General features: G+C 42.8%; 1 protein-coding gene across 2 annotated transcripts; it reads right to left on the reverse strand.

Moving 5' to 3' along the window:
- Positions 1-4,248: 4,248 nt before the first annotated feature.
- On the reverse strand, positions 4,249-8,794 carry fgf8a (fibroblast growth factor 8a). Of its 2 annotated transcripts, none has more exons than XM_037466564.2 (5): positions 8,151-8,794; positions 8,021-8,057; positions 7,276-7,423; positions 5,565-5,671; positions 4,249-4,595 (listed from the first exon to the last, which is right to left on the reverse strand). In XM_037466564.2, exons 1-5 carry the CDS (start codon positions 8,180-8,182, stop codon positions 4,311-4,313), a joined length of 609 nt encoding a protein of 202 aa, XP_037322461.2. In that variant the 5' UTR covers positions 8,183-8,794; the 3' UTR covers positions 4,249-4,310. The 2 variants fall into 2 exon arrangements, with proteins under 2 accessions (XP_037322461.2, XP_037322460.2); XM_037466563.2 differs by having other exon boundaries at positions 7,276-7,456; positions 8,151-8,789.
- Positions 8,795-10,022: the final 1,228 nt, after the last annotated feature.

Here is a 10,022-nt window from a genome sequence, read left to right on the forward strand (position 1 = left end):
TGTTCAATCTGTCCGTGTTGGGAATTTCTAAATTTCTTGTCCCAGAATTATTAGCAATAAACACTACTTCAACGTTGTGTAAATTGCGTTTTTGTTTTGGCCATCAATAATGTTTTTAGAAAAGGTTTGATGTATTTTAAAGTAATTTGTTACATGAAAATCAGTGTTGTCTCATATTGTTAATCTTTGTAAAAATAAAATAATTCATGTGATTTGAACTTGGTCACGGTATACACACAAACAATCACAGCATATAGAGTCATTGTACCGTGGTTATCATTATAGAAGCCAATAAAGTACCATGAACACTGCTTGTTTAGTTTAAAACCGCTCCATTTACTTATCTTTGATTATTGTAGATTGTAATTATTTATTATTATAATATGTTCATAGTTTATAGCGTTGCAAGTTGCATGATTCTTAGAAGTGCAGCGGGACAATGGAAGAGATGAGAATAAACACTGCAACAAATGTATAGGGTCAACTTTAAAGTCAGCAATGCTGGAACTATTTGCTATCCAGCTGGCAAACAAACACAAAGACAGACACAGAGAAACAGACTTGGGCTTAGACAAACACACACACACACACACACACACACACTAAAAACACATTTTCACACACAGGGATGAAACAGAGATTTTGCTGATTCAAAAATGTATTATGTATCAAAGCGGATCTTATTGTCGTAGCAGAGGTAGATGACCTCACTGATGGAACAGCAGATTTGTGTTGTGTCCTCTCTCTGTGTAACACACAAACATACCTGCCTACACAAACACACACACAAACAGCAGAGCCCGATGGGATTGTCCAATCAGATTATACACTAGGGTGTTAAAAAGGCGGGAGTTGAAAAAATAACAGTGAAGATAGTGAGAGTTACAGAACCTGATGGAAGCTAAAGCCTAAAAACAAACACAGGCAGTATCATCCCCACAACAGTGAAGCGCTCTGACACTGACATGCCATTATCTTCCTAAAAGGAAGGTGGGGGAACTGGGGGGGAGGGAGGGTTGACCTTGTTATCATTTTTGGGATCAGGCTAAGAATACATTCTCTGTTAGCTTTGCCTGGTCAGGTTTAATATGGGGATGAAAAGCCAAGAGCAATCCCTCCGATTTCCTCTGAAAGGTGCTGAGTCACAAAGTGTCACCACAAACACACCCAAAATTCAAAATCAAGCTCAAAAAGACGGCGAGCTATATTTTTGTCCATTTAAATCTGCAAGACACGTTTGAAACTGTCTCCTACGTGAGTCCTGCTAACTTTAGCTCAAAAATGTCCAAATCTCAGCGGTGGAATTTGGTCTACATCTAAATAAGTGTACAAGACTTATTTCATTAGTCTAAGGCTGTCTGCAGTACACAAAACGGGGCCCCGTGACGTAGGGGCCTACTCCAGACAGCTTAATGAATGCTTGATTCACAAGACACCAAATCTATTTGGTTTTAGAGGTTCACTGCCAACACATGCACTGATCATGGATTACAGTCACTGTTAATTTGGATTAATGTCATACTTCAATATAACTAACTAGCCCTATGTCACAACGTACCAATATTTACAGCAACTATGATTTGTAAAAATTACGTATCTTTATTAAATTTACAATGTAATGTTTAAATAATCAAGCACCTTTTAATCATTTCACAGTTACGTGTCTCGCACCACCTTTCCGCACCTGTGTTTTGAATGTAATTACTTACTAGCAAATAAGAAATACAGCTCACAATAAAAAGGGTACAGTATCCAATCATTTTAAGCTCTCTTAACACCTCTAATCACTATGCTTCTTTTGCTTCTGTGGACATACCAATGAGACAGTGATGGATAGCTGACCACATACAGCTGACTAACAAACAAGCTGACATTATGTAAACAGTAAATGAATCATCAGCGGTGTAGATGTGGCCCAAAGACTACATTAAAGGGCTGTCAGATTCGCCGAGTTTACGTGTACGCGGCGGTATTGAGCAGTCGAGGTTAGCATAGTTAGCTTTACTAATAGCGCACCTGCTATAGGCTTGCAACACGGGCTGCGTACAACTAGTGGACATAGTTACTGTGAGTGTCACCCGTTGTGTTGTGTCCTGCTCTTTTCAAGGTTTGCACTTCGGCTGTCGCCATCTTCATTTTTGGCCTTCGTTATCCTCTTTTGCTTTAGCAAACCAGACCACAACCAAAAGGCATCGTCTTTTTTTTGTCACAGTGTCAAATGGTTAATGTTCTTAATCTCCCAGACTAACTTTTTATCGGTATTATCGCTCTCTCTTTTGCCAATTTCTTTTACTTGGTTTTGGATCATTGCAGGCAGTAAACTCCATCTAATTTTATGACATGTCCACAGTCAAACACCAACTTCATTATTTTTTTAAGCGAGAATTCTTTTCACAAAAGCAACAAACCACAGTAGGCTGATGAATTTTGCTGTCTTAATTAGTCACAACTAGTTTGTTTTTAGGTCATTTACAAGAATCAAAATACTCAAAATTGCCCATTAGTTTTAGGTTTAGGTTAGTTTAACTTGTTTTACTTCATGTTGTAAAACTGGGTTAGCCGCTCATTTAGTACATTTAATTTAAAGAAATAATTTTAAAAAGGCCTTGTTGCTCTGGATAGAAGGATGGTATTCATCGGGAAGTCGTTAGAAAGATGGAATTGTAATCTGAAAGTAATTGTCTACACCTATTTATTTTTATTTTTTTCGAAAAGAACATTGGGATATTATGTATGAAAAAACAAAAGATACAATATTTTAGGGCAGCAAGTGCACAGAGGAGCCTTGCAAAAAAAGACACTGATGAACAATGAACAAATCAACGCAATTTTTCCTTTGAATGAATACAAATTATTTATGCATATAAATGGTCAAGACACAATATCAAATGTATTGTTTTAAATCGCTGAGTCACTCTTTGTTTGAGGCGTCCAAAATACATTTTTGATGTCCTTTTAAGATAGTATTAAACTTTGTTATATTTTGATGTGTTTAGCACACATGATTCTGCAGGAGGGACAAACCTTTTCAGGGTTATTTTTCTCAAACAAGCCCAAAACAAGCATTTACCAAACAATACTTTAATATCAGTATTTCAATGTACATTTATTACACATTTTAAATAAATATTCCATCCTTAAAATTATTTTACACATCCTCAAATAAAAATATATTTATATATGTAAAAAAAATAATATTCTGTGGGAAAAAAGACGCGAGAGGGTGTGGGGAATGGGGTGAGGAGGAGGAGGGGGGGGGGGGGGGTAGTCCTTACACACTGCATTTTGTACATGTCAGAAGCAAAGTCACAGCAGCAAACCCTGTGATTATCAAATGTAGTTGCCTCATCTTTCCAACGTGTGAGAAAAGACAGGGTCTGGAATGCTCGGCACACACGGCGTGCTCCCAGCAGTGCGCTGTGTCAGGGCCCTTCAAGTCTCCTCGAACAGCAGGCGAGAGTCCAAAAACAGACTCCAGTGGCCATAATGAAATAAAACAAATTAAAAAACACAAAACAAGCTATACTAAAATGTCCCAATAAGTCAGACAGTTAGTTATGTGCATCTGAAAAGGAACCTGGTAACTCTGTCTCTAATGCCTCCTAAAGAATACCTGTAAGAACGATGTGTTATAATCAGCTTAAAAATTGAATAATTACAGTCATAAGCTCTCTTAAGTATTCGTAATTTCTATAATTAGAATCATCATATTTTTGAATGAGGATAATAATGTATTATAACCCATATTTCATATTTTACAATGCATTATAATGAAAATTGGTCATTTTAGATTTAATAAATAGGGAGAAAAAATATAATTATTCAATATGTTCCCTCTTTACATAAAGCAAAGTGACCACTGAGATTATCCCATTATAATGCATTATAACCGTGATAATAAGTACTTAAACCTATTATGGAATACATCAGAAGATAATAACACATGAAGTATGTTTACAATGCATTCTAGACATGATAATAGAAAGTGTTACCTCAAACCTTTTTCTTTTCTGTTACACAGGTCAGTTCTAAGTCTGGAGTACAAAAATAGATTCCTCATGTTTTCATATGTACAGCGTTTTACTTTGACAAAAATAGAAAACCATCTACATATTAATCTATAGTAATGTTCAATATAAAAATGTCTTTTGAGTTGTTGTTTTATTTTGTGGGGGGTCGGGAATGGGTGGGGGCACAGGAGCGTGCTGGCTGCTAGGTTATTCGGTCAGTCCCGTGAGTCCGTCTCTCTCTCTCTCTCTCTCTCTCTCTCTCTCTCTCTCTCTCTCTCTCTCCTCCATCTCCCAGCATCCTCAGCGTTGCGACGAGTAGCGCGTGCGCTTAGTCCTTTGCCTGAAGGGGTAGTGGACGAAGTCGAACGGACGGTGGTGGCTCGTGTGGGCGGGCTGCTGCCCCTTGGGCAGCCGCTTCATGAAGTGGACCTCGCGCTGGTGCTGGCGCGTCCGCGAGCCCTTCCGCGGGCGCCCGCGCCGCGTGAACGCCATGTACCAGCTCTCGTAGCGCGCGTTGCGCAGCGCCGTGTAGTTGTTCTCCAGCACGATCTCGGTGAAGATGCAGTCACGACTGTGTCCGTTGTTCTGCACGTGGGAAAGCACAGGCAACGGGGTTAGTGAACTACAGAGGGGGGGGGGGGGGACACACGCACACAGCTCCCCTGTGTGCATGCGGCATATGCTACAGCCATTACAGATCAGAGAGAGTCCGCTTCCCACTACAGCAAACATCCAGCGGCCCTTTGCGGTTTAGTCGCTGGGTTCTCCAGCCTCAGAGTCTTAATTAGCCCTCTCATCATTAAAGTGTCACTTTATCTCCTGTTGCATTTGAGGTTTAAACTTGAGGGCTACCCCGGGGCCACTGAAGGCGTTCGGTTTAGGGCCCCACACTGGACAGTGTGCAGCTCGTAGGGGACGAGAAGCCGTCCTATAAAACAGCTCTGTGTGTGGGGTGTGACGCTTTGGTTGGCGGGGGGAAATATACAGTATGGGTCAGCTGACAGAGCCGGTCTACTGTAACAAGAGTGACAAAAATAGTCGCCCGAAAAAGACACTCTGTTCATTCTTCCTCTCTCACTTTGACTCTCTCACACACACATACACACACAGTATGGGCAGGCTGTGACTGGGCTGGTAACTCAGGGCAGATGGTGTGCGAGGCAGGGTGCTAGGTGGGTTGTGGGGTTAGTGTGTGTGTGTGTGTGTGTATGTATATGTGTGTGTGTGAGGGGGTGGGGGGTGCTGGCAGCTCTGTTTCTTAGCTGTCACAGAGAGATAGCCTCAACCTCTAATGCACACACCTACACACCAGCATGACAGCAAGGAATACACATACAGGACCAAAGTATACCTGAACCAAGAAGCTCACATACCCATGGTACTGTTAGCCCTCTAAATGGGACCAAATGACCATACATCATCGAGCACAACCTCCTCCCTGAAAGGGTCATTTTCTAACTGTACAGATGCTGGATGAGCACAAAAAACTGAGAATGCCAGTTTTGCCAGTAGACTTGCGCTGATGAAGATTATTTAAGAGTATTTTCTCCTCACCTTGCCAATGAGCTTTCCCTTCTTGTTCATGCAGATGTAGAGACCCGTTTCGGCTCCCTTGATGCGCACTCGGCTCCCAAACGTGTCTGTCTCCACGATGAGTTTGGCTGAAGGGATCAAAACAAAAACAAGACTTTTAGTAAAAGTGCCCTTTTTTCTTTATTATTCTTAAAATATTAAAGTCCTGAATGAATCCCAGCGTGCACACTGGGCATAAAGAGCCCATAGGACTGGTCTTGTGCAAGCGAGTTCTTGCTGAATGATAAAACCACGTGTCTCCGGATTCTTTGAAAGCTCAAGGAGAGCGACCATGACAGACCCTCGGAGGATTCCTCTTTAAATGAATTTGCGTTGACCTCACACATAAAGCTCCACATTTATCGCTATACCCTGTGACCTTCTGAAAGACACACAGACAGTTTGTGTTTTATTTTAACGCGGCTCGTCAAAAATAAATTCTATGAATTCTTGTAGAATGACAGATGACATTCTTGTCAACCTATACCCAGAAACATTACATCTTTTTGCCCCTTTTCAAAAAAGTGGATCCGTGTCATCGAGCACAGGAGTAATTAGTCTACCTACTGATTCCACGCTGCCCTACGGAGCCGAGCTGCAGGCACAGACAGACTTACGAGGCTCTCCCCCCCGTTCACACTCTCTCGTTGAATTCTGTTGACCTGAACAGCTCTACTTTTGAGGCTACACGATGTGACACCATTACAAAGACAGCAAACACACCGTTTCTAATTGCTATTCATGTGTCATTAAACACCCAAAACGTAGGGTCCAGACAGACTGCGAAGCTCAACAAGATCCATTGGATTGAGGCCGGACAGAGTGGGGATGGAGGTGGAGGAGCGGTGTGGGCGATGGGAATGAGCAGGAAATGTTTGGACGGTGGAGAAGTGAGATGACATCTAATGGCTCTTCCAGACCAGGGCTTGATCTCTGGAGGATCACCTCCAGCACCGTTTACAATCCGGAGGACGGTTTCCGAACCACGAGGAAGCACAGACTTTGGACTCCGAAGACCACCTCAGTGAGTGCACTGTCTGCTTTATGGGGATGAGCCTTCTCATAATGCTGATGATAAGGAGGTGGGGGGGGGGGGGGTCTTGTCCCCTTAAAAAGCTGGATGGAAATACACTAATGGAACCATTTTTTATCCCTTCTATCCCTGATTATGCAGATTCAGTACTTGATTTTCAAATCTGAGATATGATCCACGCCTTCTGCACTAATTTAGTACAATTATTACAATATTGGCCTGGGACCAGAACAGAGAAAAATAAATGCTGTGAATAATTTCAATCACAAAGCAAAAACAAAATGTGATAAGAGTAGGGTGTTTTTTTAATAATAAAATGTCGATAACATTAAAAAAAATGAATAGTGTAAATTGGTATGCGGTTTGCAGGCCAGCATGTGAGAGATTTTTAAACAACATTTAATCTAACCCCAAACTAAAATGGCTCTGTACAAAACGGGCAATTAAAGATGTTTGGCGTGGATTTCAAATACATCTTAAAATACATCCAATACAACTTGTATATAGGGACATTTTAAGAACAGATGTATAGATACGATGAAGAAATGTCATTATTTGAATCTTCACAAAATGAAAGGCCGGAGAGATCCAACTCTAAAAGGTGTTTAACAGTGTTGGGGTTGGTCGCAGATGGGCAGGTGTCATGGACTTTTCTCTTACCGTGCACGTCTCCATCGTCCGCCATGGCGTTGATCTTCTTGTTGGGCAGGACCTGCACATGCTTGCCGCTGGTCCGGCTGTACAGCTGGTAGACCCGGATCAACCTGCGGCTCACGCGGTCCGTCACTTTGCTCTGCTCGCTTACATGCTGCGTGAAATTAGGCGGGGACTGATTGGTTACCTGTCAGAAATTAAATGTCACCATAATCATCAGTACGTGTTCATTCGTCTTTTTTTTTTTTTTTTTTTTTTAATATTTCTATTCATGTATTTAACTGACATTTAAAAGAATCGGTTCGCGCTTACTGGGATTCACAGCGGGGAGAGATATTCCTAACGCACCAACAGCTTGTTGTTGTTTACCTCCCCCCGAGTGAAGGGTAACAACCTCTAGAAGCGCCGCTGCCAAAACGAAATGAACGGCTTCCAAAACAGACGCGCGATGTAATTACAGGTTGTACGCATGGGGAGAGAAAGCGCACCCGGGGGCGCGGGGGCTACTTCATTTCATCTTCCCGTCTGTGATGGAATGACTGAAAACGTTGCCCCCTGCTTACTTCTCAGGTCCGCACCATATTCCGCCACTCAGTGTTTCCCCTCCGCGCGAGCCAACCTCCGATAAACCCCTCACCTTATTTTTGCGCGTTACGATTTTTCTTTAAATTCAACCTAATCCTGCATTTTAACGATCAAAATAAAATAAAACAATATAACATGTGACAATAAACGAAAAGCAGTGACATACCTGAGCGAAATAGCAGAATGCAAACAAGTGTAGACACCTGCAAAGAAGGAGAAACAAGTTAAATTAGTCTGGAGGAGCATTAGAGACGCTTTAAGTAGGTGGAGGTGCATGGATGGAGTGAAGCACTCACAGATAGCCCAGCCTGAATGCAATGGGTCGCATTTTGGATGGAGGTTAAAAAAAAAAGCTCTTCTTGTGAGTTCTCCCCACGGCTGCAAAGTCCAGCAAACCTCAAGTCCAAAGATCTCACCGAAAACAGTTTACAACAGCAAAAAAAGGAGGTCTGACAGAGAGGTGCTCATGCATACGTAGCGGGCACACTCCTCGTCTAAAAAATGTCCATAACTGGCTAAATTAGCAGTGATGGCTGGATGGAGACTTGGGGTCAGAGAGGCTATGCGTAAAGTCTAAGTGCACTTAAAAAAGCGGAGCTGGAAGTTATCTCTTTTCTGGAAAAGCGCTGCAGGATTTTTGTCCACCTATATTTATGAATGCATATTAATGTTAACAAACACATCGATCCCAGGCTGTCAGACTGTTCCTCGCGGGTTGTAATCCTCTGCGGCCCTCAGGTGCGTGTGTTTGTGTGTGTGTGAGATCCAGTGGAGACTCGGGACTCCTTCAGTGCTCGATGCTGTTGCTGCTTCTCCGCTCGCTTGTGGCAGGACTGCAGGGGCTGGACGCTGCGCGCGCGTGTGTGTGTGTCTGTGTGTGTGTGTGTGTCTCTCTCTCTCTCTCTCTCTCTCTCTCTGCTCCCATCCCACACGCCGCTGCCGTGTCAAAGCCTGTTGGTCGGTCGTGCTCTATACGCCCCCACCCACAGTTAAAAAACTGCAGGGCGATCCCGCTCATACCCCCCCCCCCCCCCTCTTTTCTTTCCTTCGCGGAACAAAAGCGCTCTCTCCCCTCCCAAACAGCCCCCCCCCCCCTCGCTCTACCTGAGGAGCTGCCCTTACTAAGAAAGGGAGGGGGAAGAGAGCCTCGGCTATAAAAACAATATATATATATATGTATTGTGTGTATATATACACACAATACATATATATTGTAAAAGCACACAATACTTTCATACTTTTCCTAAATGTCCATGGATGGGTTTTCTGGGGGGGGGGGGGGGGGGCATTTGCGTGACCAGTTTTGTGTATTGACAGAGCCATGTGTGAGACATATTAAAAGGATTACAGGCGATTAGTACACCCCAGCCGCCCCACCCCCACACCTCAACAAACAGGCTTTTAAAAAGATGACTTATTCTATCTTGACAAGACAAAGCAACAATGAAGCCCCCGGTTAATACAGATTTGAAAAGAGGAAGATGCTCGACATTAATCACCCACACACACTTGATACCGGATCGGTTTCGACTTTGATTGTTGAGCCATTAATTAGACCGATTGGTATCGGCCACTTCATAAGACACAGAAACTCAGCATGGTCTAATTGATAAAACAGCATTCAAGGTGTCGTTCAATTAACTGGAGAGACTGTTTGTATATTGTGAAGAATAGTGTGCACTCAGCAGAGTTGAGAATACCCATTGCCCGGGCCATCAGATGCAGAAAAAAAAACACTTGCCTTTGATCAATTAGACAGCTGCAGAACTTTGAATAAATAATGTCACATTGACTTTGGCGCATCTTTTTAAGGCATATTGGGGGTGTTCTCTTGACTCAAGCAGCCAGGATTGGTTTGGATGTCGTGCAGGGTGCAGCCACCAGTGGGCGCTCCAGAAGGGGCGGGTAAAATGTGACAATGGTGCGGCCGTAAATGGCAATAGCGTCTTCTTCATTATGTACAGGTGTGTGCTTGTGTGTGTGTGCGCGTGATTGTGTGTGTTTGACTGTATATATTAAATATTAGCAATCATTAAATATATTAAATTTAACCAACACATTATGTGAGGTGGGTCAGTGCTTGTGAGGTGAGGTGCATACCAGTTTGTTGCTGTTTTTGGCAGTATGTGTGACGAGCTGCAGGTAGCTGCCACTCTGTACCCTGGCTC

This window comes from Pungitius pungitius, chromosome 13, assembly GCF_949316345.1.
Source record: "Pungitius pungitius chromosome 13, fPunPun2.1, whole genome shotgun sequence".
NCBI classification, from domain to species: Eukaryota; Metazoa; Chordata; class Actinopteri; order Perciformes; family Gasterosteidae; genus Pungitius; species Pungitius pungitius.

Coding starts and splice junctions, on each gene's coding strand:
- fgf8a (XM_037466563.2), bottom strand. CDS start 8,182: ATGCGACCCATTGCATTCAGGCTGGGCTATCT. Junction 8,058..8,150: donor GCATTCAGGCTGGGCTATCT/GTGAGTGCTTCA, acceptor CCTTCTTTGCAG/GTGTCTACACTTGTTTGCAT. Junction 7,457..8,020: donor CATTCTGCTATTTCGCTCAG/GTATGTCACTGC, acceptor AATTTCTGACAG/GTAACCAATCAGTCCCCGCC.